The following is a 23,170-nucleotide window of genomic DNA, read 5'->3' as shown; positions in this document are numbered from 1 at the left end:
AGTGACGTTGATGGAGAGGATAAAAGAATGCTGGACCCCGCGAACAGATCAAGCGGAGCACCTACGCTTCAATCATTCCCGATCAATGCTACGCGCCATTCTGCTGTGTTGGAGACAAGCAGCATCAGATAGCATCTTTGTATTGTGTGTTATAAGCCGACCTTTCCTTGGGCAAAATTATATTTCCGCCGTCCAAGGACCGCTTCATTTGCCTTCTTGCCATCGCCTGTCGTCATTCGTATCGACCTCCTCCCGCCATCCGTCCCATCGCCGCCGCGTCGTCCTCTTCTCCCCCTCCACATTCAGACCCCCGCATTCCCGCTAGACATCTCGTGACGCAGGGACAATTCGCCGGTTCCTGATTGACAGTCAGACGCATTTAAGATTCAGTCCCGATGACTTAGACCGTCACGCGACGCCCCTGTTACTTCCCTACCTCTCTTTGCGCCTCGCGGGGCGGAATAGAGCCTCTCTCGGAGGCAGACTCCTGGTCCCTTGAATCATATGCGGGGAACAGAAGGAATATATATAGACCATCGTTCGAATAATGGGCCGTGTTTCGGTCAGATCCTCACAGCATGAGTTCAAACACCGATCAGTCGGGGTCGCAACCGCCCGTGTCTGCAATCCCCGGTGGGTATCAAAGCGACAGTGGCAGCAGCTCCTCCGGTCGCCATCCCGACGAGCGTCATGACCCGTTCGCGCTTCCTAAGGCTGTCAAGGCGAGAAAGTCGGAGTATACCCGCGAGCAAACGCTGCGCGTCAAGGTCGGCACATGGAATGTGGCCGCCATCCGTGGCACGGAGGAAGATATTGGAAAATGGTTCGTAGAACGAAAGGGTATATGCGAACAGCTCTCTGGTCTGAAGCTGCAAGATCCCCGAGATATGTCCGATGGGACCGATTGGGGGCCGGGGGATGACGCTTCGAAAGATGCTCAGGTCGGCCAGCCGAAACGCAAGGGATTCCTCAAACTCCCTCCGTACGAACCGGAGAAGGTCGGACTCTACGTGCTCGGATTACAAGAGGTTGTTGATGTCTCGTCGGCTGCGGAAGCATTGAGGCCATACGTCGATCCAGGACCATCGAACAAATGGAAGGCGGCGCTTGAGAAAGCCCTCCCAGAGGGGTTTCAGCTCGTTTCTGAGACTCAGCTGGTGGGACTCATGCTTTTGATCTATGCGGCTCCTTCCGTTGTCGAGAGCATATCTTCGGTTAGCTCCACCAACGTGGGCACAGGACTTTTGGGCTACATGGGCAATAAAGGTGCAGTAGCAACGCGCCTGCTGCTCGGTGAAACGACTTGTCTTGTTTTTATCAACTCGCACCTTTCCGCTGGCTCGGATAAGAGTAGCTTGGAACGGCGCAATTGGGATGCATCTCAGATTGTTGGACGCGCTAAATTTGACCCCATTGACCCAGACAAGGGCTTGAGAGAGGATCCTGGGGATAGTATTGGAGGAGAGGATTTCGCATTTTGGTTCGGTGACCTGAACTATAGACTTGAAGATATTCCGGGAGGTGACGTGCGACAAGTCCTCGCTCGGCATACGGAAAACGAATATGACAAGAGACATATGCCGTCACACCATGTCGAAGGGGAAGTGCAATCATCACCAATGGTAGGCGTCGAACACGATAACAAACTGGAAGAATCATTTCCAACCTTATCCGACGAGGATATCGACCCTCATACGGACCCGTCTTCGCTACAAACTACTATTGCATCTCTGCTGCCCCATGATCAGCTTCGTATGCAACAGAAGAAGAACAAGGCTTTTCATGACGGTTGGAGAGAAGGGGACATTACTTTCTTACCGACATACAAGTATGATGTAGGGAGTGTGGCCAGGTTCGACTCTAGCGAGAAGCATCGTGGGCCGAGTTGGTGCGATCGAATTCTATACCGGACACGCCACGACAGACTGAGGCATGAAAAGCTGGTTCAAGAAGCCGAGAAGTCGAGAAAACGGGACGAAGAAATGAAAGCAAGAGGCTTGGATAAGGCAGCTGCTGATGACAACGTATTATTTGACTACGACCCCGACGTGGATGGTGCCGACAGTGGGGACGAGTACGACCCAAATAAGGATAAATCGAGCGACAGTGCTTCGGTGTCTTCCGACTCTGATAAGGATGAGTGCTGTCGGCTCGAATATTATGTGTCACATCAAGGTATTCTATCATCGGACCACAAGCCTTTGACTGCTGGTTTTACGATCAAGTATGAAGCTGTCGACCCTTATCTGAAAGCCAAGGTACATCAAGAAGTTGTACGGGAGCTAGACAAGGCCGAGAATGAATCGCGACCTGGCTTGACGATCGTAGTCGATACACACGGAGAGGATCCCAGAAAGTCCTCAACAGATCCGAATGCGGTTGACTTTGGTGATGTTTCTTTCGATATACCCATTACCCGCTCGCTCACTGTGGCAAATACGAGTGGCGTGCCCGCTACTTTCCGACTTGAGAGGCCCGATCATAGCAGTGAACAGAAGACACCATCATGGCTGGAATACGAAATTGAAGCACCCACTCACCATGAGGAAGATAAGAAACGGAAAACGAACGAGCGTACTCTGTTTCCCGGGGAACTCGCCAACATTGATATAACTGCACATGTTCACGATATCGAACATGTTCGTTTGCTGAACAAGGGTCAACTCAAGCTTGAGGACATCCTTGTCCTTCGGGTGACCGGCGGTCGCGATCATTTCATCTCTGCTTATGGGCAGTGGTTACCTACATGTTTTGGTCGCAGCGTGGAAGAACTTACCATGATGCCCGAAGCTGGTGCGCGAAGCTTGTTGAAAAGGGATAAATCAGAAAAAGAGCGTGATCATGATGAAACTGGCCGCCTATCAGCCCCTCGTGAGCTTTTCCGCCTGACTGAGGCTATTTCAGAACAGTCTGAACGTGCCATTGCTGAGTGGGGAATGACAAAAGGTGATTTCGACGAAGAGTTGCCCCCATGGGCAAAGGACCAGGGTGCTGGGTGGCCATTTGACCCAGATACGTGGACCTTGACGGATAAGGAGCAACGATCTCGGCACTTGGCTTCAGTCCGTGAAGCCTTGGACACTAATCAAGACTTCAGGTCTATCTTCGCTCCCGAGGTAACCTCGCTCCATCGATTAGAGCTTCTGTGTGAGACCTTGTTGGCCTTTCTTCGTTCCCTGAGAGATGGAATAGTCACGGCTCCCATTTGGGAGAAAATGGAACAGCAGATGGTTACGCGTGAACGGACTAAGTCACCTCCCCTGTCCTGGGATGAAACTCAGGCATGGGTTCTAGAGACACTCGCGTACTCCCCCGCTCACAGCGTTTCCTTCACATTCGTCACCTTTATGCTCGCCCACATTGCCAACGAGATTGCCCCGTTGCCGTCTACGGCACCAGCGCTGCCTGAAATATCGAACCAACAGCATCAAGACAAGAAGAGGGATAGTGTCCTATCTACCAGAAGCGGACAGCCTCCTGATCCAACAGCAGCTGAAACAGCAGCCTCGGTTTCCGGGGGCAGTGTCAAACGCCGACCGCGTGTCTTGACAGCGTCCAGCTTATCGGGCCTTCAAGCCAACGCCAGTCATCGCCGACAAGCAGTCGAAACCGCTTTATCTTCCATTTTTGCTTCCGCTCTCATTTCTGCCAGTACTGTCCCTAGCAAGGACAAGGAGCGGCGAGCCCTCGAGGAAAGAAAACGAAGTATTATCGAGCCGTTCCTGAAGACGGTTGGGGTTGATAACATGGGTCCATCGGGTGGTGCTCCGTAACCACCCACCCCTATATAGACTTTTCTTACTTTGCTCAAACACGTCTGTCGCGCGATTCGCGCTTCGGATAGGAGGTTCTTGTGTCTTACTGATAGAGCTGGGCGGTCTGTTCTCTGTATATCACGTCTGCTCTCATGTCTTCTTTTCAGTACATTGTTAGATTATATAATCGTCGTGCGGTGGCATTTTGGTTTGCGCATTGCGAGACGCAAGGCTGGGATCATTGAGTCAATAGACATATTGTCACTTTATCACTAGGATTACGCGTAGCTTGAGTTAAAACCGCTGAATACCAAGACAAAGTAAACAGAGGATGCTCTTCACAGGACGCCATCACCTGTCCAGATGTATTGAAAGAACCTCCAACCCCAGTACAGATCACAGATGCTGACGAAGACAAAGACAAAGAACAACAAAACAACAACATTGGTCCATATTGACCAGTGAATGGATAAACGCCGGAATCACACCCGATGGCTGTGAAGCCAAACTTGTATCATGATGCTATACTTTCCGAAATCATAGTCAAAACTATCACACTTCCATTTGCTATTGATACTCCCGAATTGGTTTGAGCGCTGGACCACCGCCCAGGTCCTGTTGGGGAGTCCTTCTGAACTGCCTTGACGAAGGTCTGACATCTCGCGGCACCTTACCCTTGCTCGATCTCCGTGGTGGCTTCGAGAGCAGCATGTCTTTGCAATATTGTAGACATCGCGTTGATAGCTGAAACGGGAGGCGTGCTAGGGACATGAAGATTTGCGCGGGGAGCAGGATAATTGCATATATGCTATTGAACAATCCCGATAGAGCACCCAGCGGCCGACACGAGCCGGAGCGTTGCGCCGCTGCCGCCAGAGCAATAGCATCATGCACTTGGGTTTCGAGAGCTTGGAATTTTGCCTCCGTCTGAAATGAAGTGAGCGCTGTGCGTTTCTCGTAGCGCCGAACCGCGCGATTCAACGCATCGATCTCCGGTTGGAAGCCTTTGCGGATTTCTGTAGTTGCTTGCGAGATGAGATTTTGGAGTTGTTCCTGGTCTCCTGGGGGTTTTGATGATCCGGACGGCAGTTGAGCCGCGGCTGTTTCAGCGACGTGTGCTTCGAGTTCGTCGAGTCGCTTGGCTAGGTCCTTGATCTTTTTGGGGTCCAGTTTCTCGTCGTCGTCGGCAGATGCAGCGACAACGCGCTGAAGATGGAGTGTGCGCGCCTGCACCATCTTCAGCAGGTGAGCGAATGGCCGAATCTCTGACGCCAGTAGGAAAATAGTTAGGTTGTAATTGGAGACTAATCCTTCCGATGGCCGCGACAATTTAGATCTGATAGCATGGAGTAGCCATGTCCCGATCATGGGGAAGATGAAGCACGATGCAAGAGCAACAATTTCATGGATTTGAAGCTCCCTACTGGCCTCGGTGACAGGACTGGGGGCTCGTTGCTCCCGTCGAGGCTCAGTATCTGTCGCATTCCTCCGTTCTACATAGATTTCCTCATTGTCATCTGTTTCGAGTTCTACTTTTGAAGTGACAGAATCGTAATATATGTCCTCGTGCCTCCTGTTCAAGGCCTGAGCAGAGCGATACCATTCCCTGGTTCTTCAGTTAGGAAGAGACATGTAGAATGCGTAGAGGGCATTTAGCTCTTACCATGGTAGTCTCACCGACCAGTTGAGGAAGATAGCTGCCAGAATCAGCAGAGTGATATCTGTTACGACTGCACTTCCATTTTTAAAAAAGATACCAGCAATAGCAGGCAATAGTGCCAGACCAAGAGGCGCAGATTGCCAGTTCGATTCCTCGTTCGGCAAAGCAATGTCCCCTTTCTGAACTACACGTGGGAACAATAACTCGTCAGTTGAGGAGCGAATCGAATTTCGGGCTTCAGATACTGAGTCCGAAAAGCTTGAATTGCGACGTTGATCCTGAATGCTCGACGAGCCCTCTGCAAAGGTTGCAGCACGGGTCGGGACTCGATGGCGGAGGTTCAGGGATCCGACCGCGTGGACGTGGGGTCTGGCGCTCTCGATGGGGGCCTGGGGTGAAACCGATCTCCAGGGTTGTTCTGGCATGACGGTAGCGGATCAGGTGCTGCAATCCATATGAATCTTGGGAATGATAGAGACTCAGATATACCTCATGGTATACCAACGTACATGCCAGGAGGTAGAGTTTGAGAAAAGGAATCGAAGTTCATGCCATTTGGGCGCGCTTTTTGCAAAGATGTTGATCCTGCTTGGATGTTACATTGAACCAGACCAAGCGCGGAGAGAGAACGCCAGCGGTACGTAATAGCGACAACATGCGCCACGAAGGGGCTGCCAGAAAAAGCAATAACAAAACCTACCAACTACTTTCTAAGGTTATCCCAGCCCCTCGAGTGCTCGTTGAAGCAGTGTTTAAACAATGTATCTATTCGCTTAAAGATTGCATGGAAAGGACTTCTCTTCCATCAGTGGCCAGCGTGGAGTTTGGACTTGACCTCGGGAATCTAGATCTGCAACTGCTGGAAAATGTAACCTACAATCAGAATCATCAATCATGCGGGGTTCGAAATCGATTCTCATCAGGCCTCTCCGCGAAGGCCAATTGTCCAAAGCAGTCAAAGTATCTCGAAGTCTGAAGAATGTCTTGCTCTGACAGTGTGGTCCATTATCCTTTCCTTTCTTCTAGGCTTGGAGATGTCGGGTTAGCCATGTCATGACAGTCATATATTACTACGCGGGAGTAGGCATTACCTCGCTCCTTATAACACAAAAAGGAGAAAAAGGCCTATGAGAGGTACTATACCGTCTCCAATCCCTGGATAGCTGCGTGTGATCTTATGATGGCATCCAGCCGCCTGTTGATTTGTCGGGACCATCATATGGACATTCCTTATCGACGACACAAGATGCCGTTGTATGCTTTCTGTGAAACCAGGAGTCGAAGTCTCACAGCGACTGACCGCATCCCAGGGGCAAAAAGGCCTTCGAACCGGGCCAGACTAGGGGTCCTCAGCAGTCGATTGTGTTGAGTCTGTTGATGATGGCAAACAGCGGGCTTATTGACACCCGAAAAGGGAATGGTTCCAGTATCCGCTGGCCGATATCCCAGTGACTCTTCCATCCATCGCCGCCTCAGAAAGAGCTTAGAAAGCCCATTCTGTCTGACTTTGTCTTCACCATTCTTTATTCAAGTCGATCTTCTCAATAGTCGGGTGATGACTTTGTTCAGGTTGCAGTGGATCTCGACATAAGCCCACCCGGCACCGTCATGGATGAAGTCATTGACTGAATTACTTGCTCTCCCTCCCCATATGCGTCAAACACGCCCTTAATTTTTTCTTCACTTCTCAGCTCCATTGCTGTCTATTCGCATATTCTCCACCTGCTGAGATCTTCTGAAATGACTGTCTCAACAGAGAGGGGGAGTGGAGGGCTTCCGCAATCTACACTCAGTCTTCGCTCGGGATCTTCGTCCTCAATAAGACATACGACTTTTCCTCCTGTCTCTTGCTGCCCCCCTGTGTACCTCTTCAGATACTACTTGTGATTTCCTTCCTTTAACTGAGCAGTGCTGGCTCATTGCTCCTGCCTTTCAGACTTCAAGAAACTCGCCGTCGATTCGATCCACAGAAGAAGCATTTGTGCACGATATCGGCATCTCGATCAGAATCTTTAAGGCAAAGCGTGTTTGCCTCTAAAAGGCAGTCTCTGTGATGGACTCAGCTACAACAGAACGTAGCACGCAGGCTGTGGTCCTCCCCGTGCTATCCTCCATCGCAGTTGTTGTCAGTATTCCTCCGATCATCTTACACTGGAAGAACCGTAATTTCCCTGCTACTGCCCTCATTTGCTGGTTTCTTATCAGCAACATCTTCAACATTATCAATGCACTTATCTGGCCAACCGACGATGTCGATTCATGGTGGGATGGTCAGGGTCTTTGTGATATCGAGACCAAGGTGATGATAGCGAGCTATGTCGCCGTACCGGGGACTCTGGTGTGTATCTTCCGAAGCTTGGCCTCTGTGCTCGACACCAGACGGGCTATGCTCGTCCCCAGCACCAGCCAGCGTTGGCGTAACCGTCTGATGGATATGTCATTCTGTGTGGTCATCCCGGTGATTGCAATGATTACACATATTGTCTACCAAAGGAGCCGATACTTGATCTTCGGTATTTCAGGGTGCGTCAACAACTTTGATCAAAGCTGGGCGAGCCTTGTGCTAGCGTTCATCTGGCCTCCTATAATCTGCCTTCTGGCTGCTTCCTATTGCGGTATGAATAAGGCACCGCCATGCTTCTCTGCTCATGACTGACGACCACACAGGGATAACCCTTTATCGCCTTCACAAATATCGAAGCCAGTTTGGGGACATACTCAACTCTGCCAACAGCCATCTGAACAAGTCCAAATTCCTGCGTCTATTTTTCCTTGCGTGCATCATGCTTTGCACTATTCTGCCAATTCAGGCTTACGTTGTCTATCGCAATCTTATGTACAATTTGCCCTGGCATCCATACTCGTGGAGCCGCCTCCATGGGCCACACTCACCATGGAGCATCATTCTCAAGATTCCAACGCAAGGTCAAGTCTTCTTTGACCGCTGGATTCCTATCGCTGCGGCATACGTGCTTTTCATATTTTTCGGATGCTGCAAAGATGCTTTGAGATTGTACCAATCCGCTCTATGTCTCCCGGGCCTGGGGAGATGCCTTTCTGGTTTGCGTACTTTGTCGCAAGACACCTCGGCATCCATTACTGAAGGGTTTACAGCGAGCCGTGCGAAATTGCTGTCTTCTAGGAAGCAGTCCTCTGGAACGGGGTAAGGGCTATCTTCTGTCATCACCGACACCTGATTTATCTTCATGCTAATACAGTCCCAGAACAACGACCGACTCTACCACGAGCGGGAAGATCACCTCCAGCCACGAGGATATCGAAAAGGGTGCCGCGCCCCGACAAGAGAGTTCCTATACAACAAGGTCGCGCTGGGTCTCGCTTCCGGGGTGTCTCTTGAGGCGCACATTCCTTTCAGTCCGGGAAACAGCGACCTCTGACCCAACATTTTCCGTTCCAGCCACCACAGTTTCCACTAACGCCTGGGCCGGTACGAGCCAGAGCCGTGGTAGTAGTGACTTCATACATGCCCCAGTCGGACCGGATTCTATTCGCGTTAAGCAAGTGATTAGTCAAGAGAGTGAGCTGCAGGTGTGAGCTTCACCCGCTAAGAGCACAAGTCCTCCGATCCACAGTCTCACAAGAAACATAGCATGTGCGGCATGTGTGGGGTTCACCAATGGGTCCTTCATGTGGACACCTTGGATATGCGATAGGAAAGTCATCTTCTTCTGACTGACAACTCGTTCCATTCCTTTTGTCATATTAACTAGAGCAGATACGCAGTAATATATTTCCTTTCTGAGATTCTTTAATCCTCCAAATTAGAACCATACATCAACATACAGGGTAATTCTTTCCTTCCAGTCTCCGTAAATTGCAGTCAACACTAGCAGAATCAGGCAATAACAGACGATGGGGACTCGAAATGACTGTGTCTCTTGCCACCGCAATGGAAGAACACTCAATAGATTAAGAAAAAAAGAAGCCAACTTAAGAGCGGACGGTCAAAGTAGTGTCATTCAAGGGTATATTGGTACAGCACGGCAACTACAATACATGCAAGTCAAAGGGAGCGGCAGCCAACTGTCGGCTTCACCGACAAAGCGGAGATGTCAGACAAGATTCTTAACGAAGAGCGATCTACCCCCAACAGGAAACAGGAACCAAAAACCCTACCCCACCGATCATTTCTCTTCTGTCCCCAATTGTCCTCTAAGCCGATTATTGGGAAGAAGTTTCAGAATCAGCAGCGTCGGGGTTGTACGGGCGTTTGAGGACCTCCAGCGTCCCTATACCGGCATGCATCAGTATGGATTCTTCTCACATGGAGGTGCATGAATAGATAGCTGGCTTACGTTGCACAATGCTCAGGGCGGGCTGTCTCTTGCCATCTGCGTCTTCGTACGAACGCATGGTGGCATCGCCTTCAACGTACACAAGGGTTCTGGTAGAACAAGAAACGATCAACATCAGACGCAAAGTGCTCTCAGTCTGCAACTATAACCCAAAATGCGCTGGGTACACAGGTAACACAGATAGAGCTGCAAGTATGATAAGCGGAAATACTCACCCCTTCGGCAGGCTGAGAATGAAATCTCGCTGCGAACCCTCTGGCTGGAAGCTCGAGACGCGGAACCAGCTGGTCTGCCGATTATCCCCTTTGCCATAGGAAGTGCCCACCGCATATTTGATGACGTCTTGACCGGTTGAGGTGGCGTGCAGCTCGGGCTCGGCAGCGAGACGGCCAGTGATGATCATGCGTGCAATTGAGCGCGGCGAGGAGGTGCTGAAAGAGCGTGCGGAGAGAGCTGCACCGGAAGAGGCGCGCAGGAAGGGGCGAAGAGACGAGTTGAAGGCAGACATGTCGCTCTGAATGGATGGAAAATATGTTAATTTGAGCTTGAGATAGTAATGAATAGGTAGGGAACGTTGAGGAAGAATGATACCTTGTAGGTGCTAATGATGGTCGATAGTGGTCCTCTCCCGACTCCGCGATGATGCGCGCGGTGAAAGTCACGTGAAGACGGATATACTAAGGAGTGTTTATCCTATGTCTATTCCTACGAAGTACCTCTGATAATCGTTGCACAATATTTACTAAGCGAGAACTTGCTTCTTTTACGCTAATTTATTGGATGTTAATTCATCTCTGGGGTCTATTCGGAGCAGCAATTTTTCAGAATCCGAATTTGTCCATTTAATCTTCTTCTGGCATGGAGCTACCTATGCATGCCTTCATAGGTGTCCACCAGATTACCCAGACCTCGGACAAGCCAAAAGGATATCTAACGCGGAAGTAGTTCAATGAGCCCAAACATAGTGGTTGTTTCTCGCGCGACTCCACTGTGAGATGTCAAATGCAGGACACTGCCAGCGCCTTTGTTCACGAAGGGAACTGCGAACGAGTACGTGCAACTACGATTGTTCAAGTACAAGCTATTCAAGTAGTAGACCTTCAGCTTCCGCCTTTTCGGACTCATTGCTGCATCGGTCGTGCGTCCCGCTATTGTTATCCTGCTGCCAACCTTGGAAATCTTAATACATACCGATTTCTCGGCATTTCCCTGGCATTATTTTCAACCTCAGAGAACCAATTGTCGCAATCCCGCTGCTGTGGAAACAATGGATAACTCGGCTAAGCATATTCAATAAATAACTAAGTCGGAAATTAAAGACGATTCCAACGAACAATCAGAAGATAAAAGCGGCGGAATGCCCACTTCTCAAAAGACAGTCCCGGCGCCTAGGAAAGCCGAGAGATCAGACCTGTCATTCCATGCAGCAGATCATCCTACTGTCCTAACTAATGAAGGCTAACGATACTAGCCTGATCAACAGAGATGACGACCATAGCAAGGCCCACTCTAGACGCGAAGGTTATCTAATCGGTTTGGGTCCTCGCTAAAGATGAACTGGCCAGTGTGAAACACTTGAGCTGGACTTGCTACTGGCTCCATGCGTACTGCATCCATCCTCAAATCCGATATGACTCCTCATCATGTCATTTGCTGCGCGAGTCATATTCGCACTGTTGTTGTGAATCAGATTCTGAATACTTACGCTACTCTTGACTGTCCAAATCAACCTGTCATACCGCCTGGAATGTGAAATTAACGCCACAGGTATTCACTTGTAGTGATAGCAGGCCATGTTGATATTGAATCCCTTGAACAATTATCCAATGATTGTCGTCATAAAAACACCGATAGCCGACCCCTCGATTGCCCAAGGGACAGGGTCAGGGAATTCGAGACTCCTTCCTTGCAGATTACATTAACCTTCTTTCACAAGCTCAGATCATGCACAGAACCCTGGAATGATTGTCTGCAAGAAGCCCATTACCTGACCGCTGGTAAGGACATGCCTCATAGGGGGTTACGTGGCTCACTGTGGCTCTCTGATCGTTAGTTTTATCGCTTTTGCGAGATACTGATCGTAGATCCCTGCCTAGAAAAAACAATTATCACGCATGGCCCCCGACGATGCAATTATTCGCTTTTTTTTTTTAAATCCCCATTCAGTGGAACAGCTCGCTTTTCGATGCGCCCAGTCTGCCGTGCGTCTCTCATTTGCATGATTCGGTGTACCGACTAGGGAGTTTATCCCTACAAAATATTATTGCCAGCTCTCTGAGCACCTAGGCCATAAGGACGCTGCTTTTCACTTTCGGGGCGGTCACGCCGAGAAGGGCGATATGATGTATATCAGTACATATATGTCTGGAAAGACTTAGATCTCTTTTTCGTCTCCCAGCTTGTTCGAAAATTGACCGTCACGTTTACTCCAAAGTAAAAGCGCAGCTTTGGCACCGGTTAATGTTGTTCTTGATGGCCATTGCTCACGGTGAACTTAGGGGCCAAAGTATGTGAAGAACAATAGGAAAGATCTGTCGACACTATCTCAGAAGTACTCGTCAGCGTCACCAGCCTGCTAACTTCGGCAATTGTCTCTATCGATCGCGTTTGAGATCATTACAAACTCACCCTCGCTGTCAAAATGAGATTGCTGCCTCTCCTTGCTTTGGTTGTCTGCATTATATCTCGGTCATCTGTTTTTGCAGCATCAATACCGCATGTTGGGCGCGATAAAATCCTGCCAGTTCGTGCTCTAGAAGTCCGAGACGAATCGCCTACTACGACAATATCAGGGAACCAAGCTCCAAGCGGTTCAGCAACGAGCGCAGTAAACCATACGACAGTCAGAGTGAACTCCACAACCACTTCAAATACTACCGCGCCGGCATCAACGACTATCGTGTCGCTCAACACATCAACTGTTTCTGAGAGTGGGTGCATCCTTCCTTACTGGGACCTCTAAAAGCTAATCTTGAGAAGATGGAACAGTTACGCCCGCGCCTGGCGCCCTTCCGCTTGAGCCCCAGGTCACTCCAGCGTTTGGGGTTGGCGGCTTTATCCTTATTGCTACGGGAGCCATTCTTGCATTGATAGGAATACGTAATTCATGGTAGTACCGTCGGAATCCCGCCTGTAAAGAGTCCTCTGAGCTAACATATCTGACCCAGGGTTCAAGTTTTCTTATCTGCCGCCTTTCTTACAAGCTTAGGAGTGACGGTAAGCCTATCGCTTGACAAGCCTAGTCGCACTGTTCACTGACGAATCAGGTCTTGATTGTATATGTGATGAACTCTCCTGTGCGTGTGGCGGTACAAGGAGCGTATCTCGTGGCAATTTTCTTCACGGGAGTGACATTTGGAGCGCTTTCCATTGTGTTCAAGGAATTGACAGAAGGGCTTGGATGCCTTCTGGGAGGGTTCTGTGTCAGCATGTGGCTTCTTTGCCTAAGGCCGGGAGGACTTCTCACGGACACAAATGCCAAAGCCGGGTTCATCGGCGCAATCTCTGTCGCATTCTACGCCTTGTCCTTTAGTCATCACACGCGTCCTTATGGGTTGATAGTGTCAGCTGGCGTTTCGGGAGGTACGGCTGTTGCCTTGGGAATTGACTGCTACAGCCGGGCTGGATTGAAAGAGTTCTGGCTCTATATATGGGGTAAGTGCGGCGTGTGTTGTTGTCACCCACAATCCTACTCACTTTTCATAAGGACTCAACGAAGATGTATTCCCTCTGGGGACTGAAACCTACCCAATCACTCGCAATATCCGGGTAGAGCTTGCGGTCACAGTGATTGTTGCTATCTTAGGTGTTGTGTCGCAGCTCAGACTGTGGAAAGTGATCAGAGAGAAGCGAAGCAAGGAGGAAGCTGTCAAGAATGAGGAAGAGAAGAGGAAAGAAGAGGCCGAAGATGAAGTGGCCCGCAGGCTCGAGGAGAATAACATGCGGGAAAGACAAGCATGGGAAGCTCAATACGCGAATGTGGAAGCAAAGCTCATGCCGGAGCTTGGAGACGGCACTCAATGTGCTGCAGATAAGGAGGATCTTGAGAAGGGGGACGTGGCCGACGTCAACAGCGTTTCCGGTTCATCCCAGGTCTCCTATCGCTGCTCTGACTGTAGAAAACAGGAGGGAAGTGAGGATTCATTCTCAGATGCGACTCGGGCTACAGGAAATACTGAAGTCGAGAGAGATGGAGACACGACTGAGAAGACAACTGATGGCGCATATCCAATGCCGTTCAAGGTCTTTGACGGGGCCGCCGCGGCGAGAATGATAGATGACAAGGAATCTGATGTGACTGCCATGGCTGGCTCAGACACCGCGACGGTACGCTCGAAGCGCTTCTCCGGAATGACACTCTGGAAGAGGATGTCTATACAGAGCAGCCTGAGACCTGCACCATCACAAGAAGCCCTCGCGCATATTGATGACAAGTCGTTGGTATCTGCACAAAGCGCTATGGATGACCGCAGTGACAGAAGCTCGGATTGTCATAGCGTTGAAATTGAATCGCACGAGGATGCGGTCAAGACTCACTCGGAGCCTGAAATAGCGGTGCAAGGAACTGCCATTCCCTCTGATAGACGCAACAGCAACGTGGAAGTCGATAAAGGTGAAGGAATCGAAGGTGAAGAAGAATGCCTCGCCAAACAGGAATTAGTCCTTGTGCAAGAAACGGACGCTCATGGAGAGGAGGAAGGCTTGCTCAATGTGGAAGGAAGAGACACTTCTACAGATAGCATGATACAGAAGCAATTGAAAACAGAGGCTCAAGACGTTGGCCAGAACGAAAGTCATCCATCTGATGACAATGGGGGAAGTCTGCAAGGACTTGAGTCTCGGCCGGATAGCAAGAAGACAGAGGACGAAGAGTCAACGACGCAAGCTGATGGAGTTTGTCCACCATTGCCTTCTCGAGCCGATGCGAAGGCAGAAGAGGCCTCTGGGAGAACACAACGACAGTCTTTAGAGACCCCCAAAGTTTTACAGACAAACGCCATAGCCGAGACTGCAGACTGCAATGACACAAATTCGATCGAAGAAAATACGAAAACTGGCCGCCCGGAGGAGCAGAATCTTCAAGTTCCAGGAGAACATACCTCATTGAAGACCCCACCAGGCACAGAGAACCGTCAAAGCCAAGTTAGTGCTGAATTCGAGAGCCAGCGACCCTCGCCGTCGCATTCCAAACCAAAGAATAAACGGAAACCGGAAAAGCCCAAACTGGACGCCAAAACAGTGAGACATCTTCCGGAGCGGACATCGAGGGTAGTCCAGACCTATCGCACGAATGAATGGGCCAAGCATCTTTGTGATGCAGAAATTCCCGAGCCAGAACCTATCGAGCCTATCACAAAGGATGCAGCAGAAAGCCCTATAGAGGCTGAAGAGGCTCCTGCTCCTGTCAATGTCGAGGCGCTGTTGCAAACACCTCTCACTGCGCAACCACAACCTGCTGCCAATTCGCGTGCCAGCACCGGAAAAGAGCAGCAGAGCGCAAATGAGAGTCAGCAAATATATAACGACTACAGGCTGCGCACAATTTCGGCTATCAGTCCACAAAGAGTTGGAGAAGCTCAACCAGTGGACAGGACGTCAGGAGTACCTTCCACAATCATCTTATCGTCCACCACCCCTCTCCCAAGCCCGGTGTCCTACGGCGCCGGGCATAATGCTCTCCCAGTCGCATCCAGCCCACCTATCCCGGCTGAACAACCTCAAGGGGACCCTGGGCTCACCAAACCGAGATGGAAAGGGCCGCCACCCCTCCTTGCAGTACGAGAGGATATGATGCGGAGTCGGGTTTCGTCTACTTGTCTCAGCCTTGATCCATGGGCGTCGCGGAACAGCCCTAGGAAGTCTGTTTCAATGGATTCTTCGGCCCAGAGTTCCCCGACGACTTCATTTCCCGAATCAGGGGATGACATCCCCCTCTCTCGTCGCCGTGCAATGCTGCATCAACAAAAAGTCCAGAGCCCGCACATAAGCATGCCAGTGTCAGCCCCGAAATGGAGTCAATCAAGCGTATCTCGGCCTGGAAATGCTCAAGCGGTCATGGCCGCGTGGAGAGAATCCATTCGGGAAAACTTGAAGGGTAAACGCAATCCTTTGGCGAAAGAGGATCTACCAATGGGCGGGGCAGGCTTTGGCCCTCACGCTACGTTTCCTTTTGTAGCACCGGGGCGGAGTGCCTCCTCCCTGCAAGTGAATCTCGACAGGGCGATAGCCGACGGGATGCAGCGTGGGAATATGAGCGACTTGCATCGGGAAGCCATGCGACGCATGCAAGCCAGGGCGAATCAGAGCATGAATGGGCGGTAACACTGCACTTTTACACAGATAGACCGATAGAGATGATCCCGGATACTCCGGGGTAAAGTTACGCCCTAGGGTACTCCGTACAGACGCGCAGTCCAGACCTGATGTTTCAGCTTTACACATGTTTCACGGGAACAAGCTTGATGTCTGTGATAAATAAATAATGTTTAGTTTCAAGACAGTGATCCTGACTACCTATGTTCCTTGGAAAGCGTCTGGTTAGATCAGTTCCATGAATCAAACAGGGAGATAGTTACGCAAGAAAGACCCATTCTTCGGATGACCTAGTGCATCCTGGACGATCCGGACGCCTCACTATCAAAAACTTCGATACACTGGGCCCCGTTTTTCCATTCGACTTGTACTAGTCCTTAGGCACCTATTAGATAGTTTGGCAAGGAATAGTCGATCTGTCCGAGCGATCCGGCAGACAAATATAGGAGCAAATCCAGGGGCTTAGGGCAGGGGACAGTCCGTGATGGTGATAAATAAATAGTTAAATCAATCTAATCTGCACTGTAGCAGTGTTTTCCCTTCTCAGTTTCTACCCGTGGGGTAGACTAGATAGAGACAAACATGCCTGCTGTATGAAAAACTGCAGGACTGTGACAAGTGGCTCCTATTCCAATCTGAGACGTTCGACAGGTGAGAACTGCATGGCAGAATGCAGGTAATGAAACAGCCATCCACGTCCCTATATTCAACTAAAGAACTCATAACCAATAATAGGAGGTCGTAAGCGTGGATTTCCTGAAGTACAAAGTACATACATAGCGTCATACCCTTGAAGCTTTCTTTATACAGGAGAGACTAAGGTTCCTTGGAGATGGGGGAAAGAAAATTGAGGCGTCTCTCGGGCCTTACTTGGGCTATTGGATCGTCTTGGTCATTATTAACTATCCACCTCTGCTCTTAAATTTTCGACCTATATCAGTTGTCGCGTCTTTGCTTGTTCTCTTCTTTGAATTTCTTTTCTCTTCCCTTTTTCCCCTCTAACTGTACAGTCTTGTTGGGAGAACCACTTCTATTGAGACACAGACCTGGTTGGCTCACAAACCATTGAGAATTACGGATATATAGAGCAATTCGAATCAAATCGAATCGGATTAGATCATTCCATCTCTTTTCTCTGACTATCGCACTTGACCACCATCATCCTGAGCATCAATTCAAACACCATCAGGCATCAACATCGAGGGACTACCGCGTCGATGTCATTGTGCACTGCTCGGGCCTTCCATGTCCCCTGCCTCGCCCCTTTCTGAGTCTTGTCCGCCAATCACAGCCTCCCCAGCTGCACACCACCGCCTGCCCTTTTTCTCCTCTCCTCCGCCGTCATCATCCCTATTATTACTATTATTATTGCTCCTACTAGCGATAGTAGTGGTAATATCCAGGCCTCCCCCTAAGCCATTGCGACGACCATTTCGTCCGCTCCTCTACCCCTGTCGTCCGGTGGCTCAGTCCTTGTTCCCAAAACGGCGTCTTCAACGGCCTGGGAACACTCGCACATACTATCATCGCCCGAGGCTGAAGAGAATTCCACTACTTGCCTCCACCGCCATCACACGCACCATTCTCTCGAGCCCGACCGTCGTGCCTCATCATACTCATCGCAGTCTACCGAATATCCCACTCGAAACAGCCTGAAAAAACCCACACTCCGGCAACAACAACTCCAAAAACGGACGCGTTCATTGCTGACCACTACCATACTCCGACCCCCCGCAGTCCGACTCGCTAACCCAGTCAATTACGTACCCCGAATTACTCCAGTCACCGTCCCGCATCCGCTGCAGATCTCGGACGAGCACCTGCCTCTGGAAGCGCACAGAGACGCGTATCCGCTTCTGACCATCCCTGAACGACGCCGCAGTCGGTTGTCACAATCTCCAACTAGCTTGGTAGTAGAGCGCAGTCAGGGCGAGGCCGAGAGTGGACGCTCCAGCATCGCAGTGCCTCGAGGGCAGAGGCGCAGTGGCACATTCGATCGCCATTCCGCTCTGCAGGAGATGTCCGAACAGGCGGAACACAGCAACAATGGTACTCAAGAAGAAAAAGACCTGAGGTCTCCCGAACGGGCCCATCTAGCCCAGGATACACTCGCTGATCGACAGGGATCGTTGGGACCGTTGCATGGGGATCGTCCGCGCCATATACCGTCACAGATTTCCCTTCGTTCACAATCGCAAATCGCCTCCATTCCCTCAAATACTGGTGCACCACCGACCGGCGGAGAGGCTGAGGTCGCGGAGGAGTTGGCATGGGGCCCCGCGCATCCTTGCTACCCTCATGTCAATCCACATGTTCCCATCGGGTCGCACGAATACCTCACGACTCGAATTATTCGAATACGACGCGATTGGATGGTGAAGGGGGATCTGGCGCCGACATTCTCGAACCTCTATCCTGAGATTCTGGACCCGTTACTACCGGAACAGGAGTTTCGGCGGGTGATTGCGACGGTGAACGACGAACTCATTAAGGCCTTTGATCCGTTCAGTTTCCGCAATCTGGTTGATGGCGCGCTGGGTCTGGTCACAGGTTGGTTGTGGGAAGATATCGGTGCCTCTGGTATCAAGAGCCATCTGCGACGGGTGGAGGATTGGCTTGACAAGTGGAATCGCGAGGTCGGCGCGAAGGATGGGGTACATATATGGAGCCTGCGCCGGACGGCATACATGTCTTTGGACATCCAAATTCCGGATCCCAAGGTTGGCATCATCCACAGCGAGGGTGTGTCACTGCCGGGGACGAGACCAAGCAGTGGCGTTGGGCTTGGATTCTAAGTTGCAACAAGTCAGGTGTACTGTCATCTGGGACCTTGTCTTCTTTCTCTTTCCTCTTATTTTAATACCTTTATACCTCTTTTTAATTCTTGTATACCCTCTGAAACGGCCGTTGTGCGTGATATCTAGCGGGTTTGAAGGCGAATTCGGAATACTGGGCTTTTTACTTGTTGGATCTTGTCATCTTCATGATATCCACATCCGCAACTTCAGACTTGTTTCTCCTAGAGATTGAAATCTGTTGCAGAGGACATGCCGATCTGTTCATATGCATGTCCGGCGTTGTGTCCAGGCTATCTGCTGTTAAATTATGCAGCAACCGTCAACGGAGCCTCACACTTCATGTAAATACTTGCTAATAACATTGTGAGACTTGGCAGTAATTTGATGAATGATCGACTTTATTGATGGTATTCGCTTGGTAGAAATGTTCTGGACTAAACTGACCGACTTCCCCACCTTCGGCCCCAATTTATCCTGAGAGCTTCTCCGGCAAGATCCCCAATTTAATCCCTCCCTTCTGCCAGGGCACCCATTCCGACGCCCTCCTTTCCCCCTTCCAGTGACCCCATATTCAAAATGCTCTCCGGCATTCTCGTCTTCAACCAAAAAGGCGAGAACCTCATCTTCCGCGCCTTTCGCAATGACTGCCGTCCGCGCCTGGCCGACATCTTCCGCATCCAAGTCATTTCCAACCCCCAGGTGCGCTCGCCCATTCTGACGCTGGGATCGACGACATTCAGCCATGTCAAGCACGAGAATATCTACCTGGTGGCGGTGACCAAGAGCAATGCCAACGCGGCATTGGTGTTTGAGTTTCTGTACCGGTTGGTGTTGCTGGGGAAGAGTTACTTTGGGAAATTTGACGAGGAGGCCGTCAAGAATAACTTTGTTTTGATTTATGAGTTGTTGGATGGTGAGTAGTACTCATTCAACTGGAGAGGCCCGAGTGGAGGATAACCTTTTTTTTTTTTTTCCCAGAAATCCTCGACTTTGGCTATCCCCAAAACACCGACCCGGACACACTCAAGATGTACATCACAACGGAGGGCGTCAAGTCCGCCATCGTCAACAATCCGACCGACTCGAGCCGGATCACAATGCAAGCTACCGGCGCGCTCTCCTGGCGCCGCGCAGACGTCAAATACCGCAAGAACGAAGCCTTTGTGGACGTAATCGAGGACGTGAACCTACTCATGTCCGCAACGGGCACCGTGCTCCGCGCCGACGTCACCGGCCAGATCGTCATGCGCGCCTACCTCTCCGGCACCCCGGAGTGCAAGTTCGGGCTGAACGACCGCCTCCTCCTCGACGGCGACAGCGGCGGCGGCGGCGGCGGCGCAGGCTCGTCCTCGTCCTCGCACGCCCCCTCCGGCGGCAAAGCGACCCGCGCGGCCGCCGGCTCCGTCACGCTGGAAGACTGCCAGTTCCATCAGTGCGTCAAACTGGGCCGCTTCGACGCGGACCGGATCATCTCGTTTGTGCCGCCGGACGGCGAGTTCGAGCTGATGCGGTACCGCGCCACGGAGAACGTCAATCTCCCCTTCAAGGTGCACCCGATCGTGCGCGAGGTCGGCACCACCAAGGTCGAGTACAGCGTCGCCATCAAGGCGAACTACAGCTCGAAGCTGTTCGCGACGAACGTCGTCGTGCGCATCCCGACGCCGCTGAACACGGCCAAGACCACCGAGCGGACGAGCCAGGGCCGCGCCAAGTACGAGCCCGAGCATAACAATATCGTCTGGAAGATTGCGCGGTTCTCGGGCGGCAGCGAGTACGTGCTTACGGCGGAGGCGACGCTGACCAGCATGACGAACCAGAAGGCGTGGAGCCGGCCGCCGCTGAGTCTGTCGTTTAGCCTGTTGATGTTTACCAGTAGTGGGTTGCTGGTGCGGTATCTCAAGGTGTTTGAGAAGAGCAACTACAGTAGTGTCAAGTGGGTGCGGTATATGACTCGTGCGGGCAGTTATGAAATCAGGTACCTTTCCTTCCCCTACTACGCGAAGAGCGTGACTAACGAACTTGCAGATTCTAGTGCTTCATCTGCATTCCCGTCATCTTCGCTACGATCATTGAGCTGGGTGTTTGGCGTTCGGATCATTTCATCACTACCATCAGCATGTCCGGTCTTATTTAGTTCAAGTCCTACAAATATGATAATAGACTTTCTGTATAAACCCGAGTCATTTACGAGAACAATTACATTATGCCATGAGGTTGGACAAAGAACGCACCGCATAATGAACAAAGAAAGATCACAAGTTCTGGTTGCACACGGAATGACATCAGATAATGAGATAGAATGTTCAATAGTATTATACATCGGCACAATATACAGAGAGGATAGATCGCAGTCAAAAGCCGGGTAGACAATTCACGACGCGATTGCAGATAACCAAACACCGAAGAACCGGAAGATAATAAATAATACAAACCACTGTCGTAAACATAGGTATGGTCGAAAGTAGAGTCGAACGGACGTCGTAAAAATACATAGCACATGGGATAGAAGACAGGTATATCCATGAATCAGGTATCAAGTTCAGTCGTGGCAAAAGTCGAAGGCGATGGAAGCAGAAGAGAGAGTTGCTATAGCCAACTCTCGTCGATTCGACCGCGAACCATCCGCCGTCCGCGTCGCAATCCCACATTCCCCTCGCCAATGAGTGCCTCCCACCTACGCCCAATGCTATCCTGATCCTTGCCGAGTTGGCGCGCGCACTCGTCCCAGTCGCGCTTGGAAAGCTGAAATTTTTCCAGGACAACCTCCACAAGTTGCCGGTCATCTTCGGAGGTCCATGAATCCGGCCCCATTTCTTCAATTGACGGTAGCGCTGCGTCGGGATCAAACTGCGACTGCGAGGAGGGAGACGGCGAGGGCGGCAGCGGTGCGCGCACCTCGTCGCAAAGCTCTTGCGGCCGTCGCTGCACAGAGGGCGGCGATTGTGTGGTTGGTGGTGAATTGAGAGAATAAAAGTCTGATCGCGATAAACCCAGGGGCAGATCGTAGGGGACGTAGCGTCGACGCTTTGGGGTGGAAAATCGAGCGCGCGGTGTCTGAACTTCTGAGTCTGCGTCGCTGTCGGCTTCGTAGCTGGCGCGCGTGCGCTTGTTTGCGCCACGAGAGGGTTTTGGTGATGGTTTAGGAGAGGATGGTCGGGAGCGTGTTTGTGTTTTTGGCTTTCGCGGCCGTGTGGAGGACGTGGAGGTTGTGGAAGATGCGAGTGCGAACGGACTCTGGAGACGTTCTGGTTTGGGTCGTCGCGAAGACGGTGCGGGAGAGCCACTAAGAAGAGATTGAAGGGCGCGACAGGTTCCTAGTAGCCCGTTGCTTGATGGAAAGAAGTCGTTGTCGGACGGAGGAGGCGTCGAGAAAAGGCGATTGGGTGTGAAGCGCGACCGGGTTGAGGAGCGTCGCATGTCGCAGGGAAGCGCAGAAGGGAGCAACATGGTTGCGAGGTTGGATATCAAGTGTATCAAGCGACACGGAATGAAGGATTGTATAGATAGATCTGATAGTGGTGGTGTTGAATGAAGGGAATGGCTCTGTGGGTGCGCGCCAGAGGAATGCGCCAGCGCGCGAAGTGTTTTGCGCCGGGGGAGGTCCAGTCGGCAGTAAAACGCGATAGGAAAATCAAAATGAGTGGACGATAGTTTTCGAAATGAGCGCTGTCGAATGGAATAGTTTCCGAGATATGCGATTGATTTGGTGGATGAAATAATGATGGAGGATGAAGAGAGTTGTGGGAGTTGAGGTGGAAACAATAATAATGTAGCGATAATTAAATTTTGGGGGGGGAAAGAAGGGAACCTGGTGGATAGTGGGAGGGACACTGACACAGTTCACTGTCACACAGTGGAGTTCCGCAAGCGGCGATAGGCTAAATAACAATCAAATATGGAGGGAAATTAGATATCAGATACGCTGTGGATACCCAAAGAACATTTTTAGAATCATGAATAAAGAAGTGTCTGCAGAATCCTCAAGCGCTTTCTTTGCAGTTGTTGAAAGCTGGGGCACTCTCTGAAAGGACAAAGACTCCAAGTCCCTTTTCTCTTGGTTCGCTTTCTGCTCCTTGATGTCTGTCTCCTGACAGGATGAAGGCCCCGTCTTATTTCCCTCGTTCCGCTCGAATTGATGCTGCCTTCACCAGATTCATGAACTACTTATCCCCCTCTGTCTGATCTACAGTCCCTGTCTACATACACTATGATATTCATTGACTCCAACTGAGACACGAGGGGGAGAGGGATGAAAGTTCGACCTTGCATCATAGTCCCCAGCAACAAGCCACATTTTCGATTGACAACGGTCATCCGGTGACACGCCAT

The 23,170-nt window shown here is 50.9% G+C and overlaps 7 protein-coding genes across 7 annotated transcripts; 4 read left to right on the top strand and 3 right to left on the bottom strand.

Moving 5' to 3' along the window:
* Window positions 1-578: 578 nt before the first annotated feature.
* Aud_006108 (phosphatase family protein) lies at window positions 579-3,773 on the top strand (the record flags this gene model as incomplete). Its single annotated transcript, XM_043291015.1, has 1 exon — window positions 579-3,773. One exon carries the CDS (start codon window positions 579-581, stop codon window positions 3,771-3,773), a length of 3,195 nt encoding a protein of 1,064 aa, XP_043146950.1.
* Window positions 3,774-4,322: 549 nt separating this feature from the next.
* Aud_006107 (uncharacterized protein) lies at window positions 4,323-5,840 on the bottom strand (the record flags this gene model as incomplete). The annotated part of the gene is made up of 2 exons (XM_043291014.1): window positions 4,323-5,361; window positions 5,419-5,840. The coding sequence occupies 2 exons, from the start codon at window positions 5,838-5,840 to the stop codon at window positions 4,323-4,325; spliced, it is 1,461 nt and encodes a 486-aa protein (XP_043146949.1).
* A 1,628-nt stretch (window positions 5,841-7,468) lies between these two features.
* On the top strand, window positions 7,469-8,970 carry Aud_006106 (pheromone receptor; the record flags this gene model as incomplete). The annotated part of the gene is made up of 3 exons (XM_043291013.1): window positions 7,469-8,030; window positions 8,083-8,578; window positions 8,640-8,970. The coding sequence occupies 3 exons, from the start codon at window positions 7,469-7,471 to the stop codon at window positions 8,968-8,970; spliced, it is 1,389 nt and encodes a 462-aa protein (XP_043146948.1).
* A 627-nt stretch (window positions 8,971-9,597) lies between these two features.
* Aud_006105 (single-stranded DNA-binding protein) lies at window positions 9,598-10,239 on the bottom strand (the record flags this gene model as incomplete). The annotated part of the gene is made up of 3 exons (XM_043291012.1): window positions 9,598-9,665; window positions 9,732-9,820; window positions 9,947-10,239. The coding sequence occupies 3 exons, from the start codon at window positions 10,237-10,239 to the stop codon at window positions 9,598-9,600; spliced, it is 450 nt and encodes a 149-aa protein (XP_043146947.1).
* A 2,598-nt stretch (window positions 10,240-12,837) lies between these two features.
* Aud_006104 (uncharacterized protein) lies at window positions 12,838-18,838 on the top strand (the record flags this gene model as incomplete). The annotated part of the gene is made up of 4 exons (XM_043291011.1): window positions 12,838-12,843; window positions 12,998-13,385; window positions 13,438-15,972; window positions 17,781-18,838. 4 exons carry the CDS (start codon window positions 12,838-12,840, stop codon window positions 18,836-18,838), a joined length of 3,987 nt encoding a protein of 1,328 aa, XP_043146946.1.
* Window positions 18,839-19,417: 579 nt separating this feature from the next.
* On the top strand, window positions 19,418-20,873 carry Aud_006103 (AP-2 complex subunit mu; the record flags this gene model as incomplete). Its single annotated transcript, XM_043291010.1, has 3 exons — window positions 19,418-19,754; window positions 19,820-20,816; window positions 20,867-20,873. The coding sequence occupies 3 exons, from the start codon at window positions 19,418-19,420 to the stop codon at window positions 20,871-20,873; spliced, it is 1,341 nt and encodes a 446-aa protein (XP_043146945.1).
* Window positions 20,874-21,427: 554 nt separating this feature from the next.
* On the bottom strand, window positions 21,428-22,288 carry Aud_006102 (uncharacterized protein; the record flags this gene model as incomplete). Its single annotated transcript, XM_043291009.1, has 1 exon — window positions 21,428-22,288. The coding sequence occupies one exon, from the start codon at window positions 22,286-22,288 to the stop codon at window positions 21,428-21,430; it is 861 nt and encodes a 286-aa protein (XP_043146944.1).
* Window positions 22,289-23,170: the final 882 nt, after the last annotated feature.

Source organism: Aspergillus udagawae (genome assembly GCF_001078395.1).
Source record: "Aspergillus udagawae IFM 46973 DNA, scaffold_4, whole genome shotgun sequence".
Classification (NCBI taxonomy): Eukaryota; Fungi; Ascomycota; class Eurotiomycetes; order Eurotiales; family Aspergillaceae; genus Aspergillus; species Aspergillus udagawae.
The sequence above is the reverse complement of the archived record's forward strand: the minus strand, read 5'-3'. Positions and strand labels throughout refer to the sequence as shown.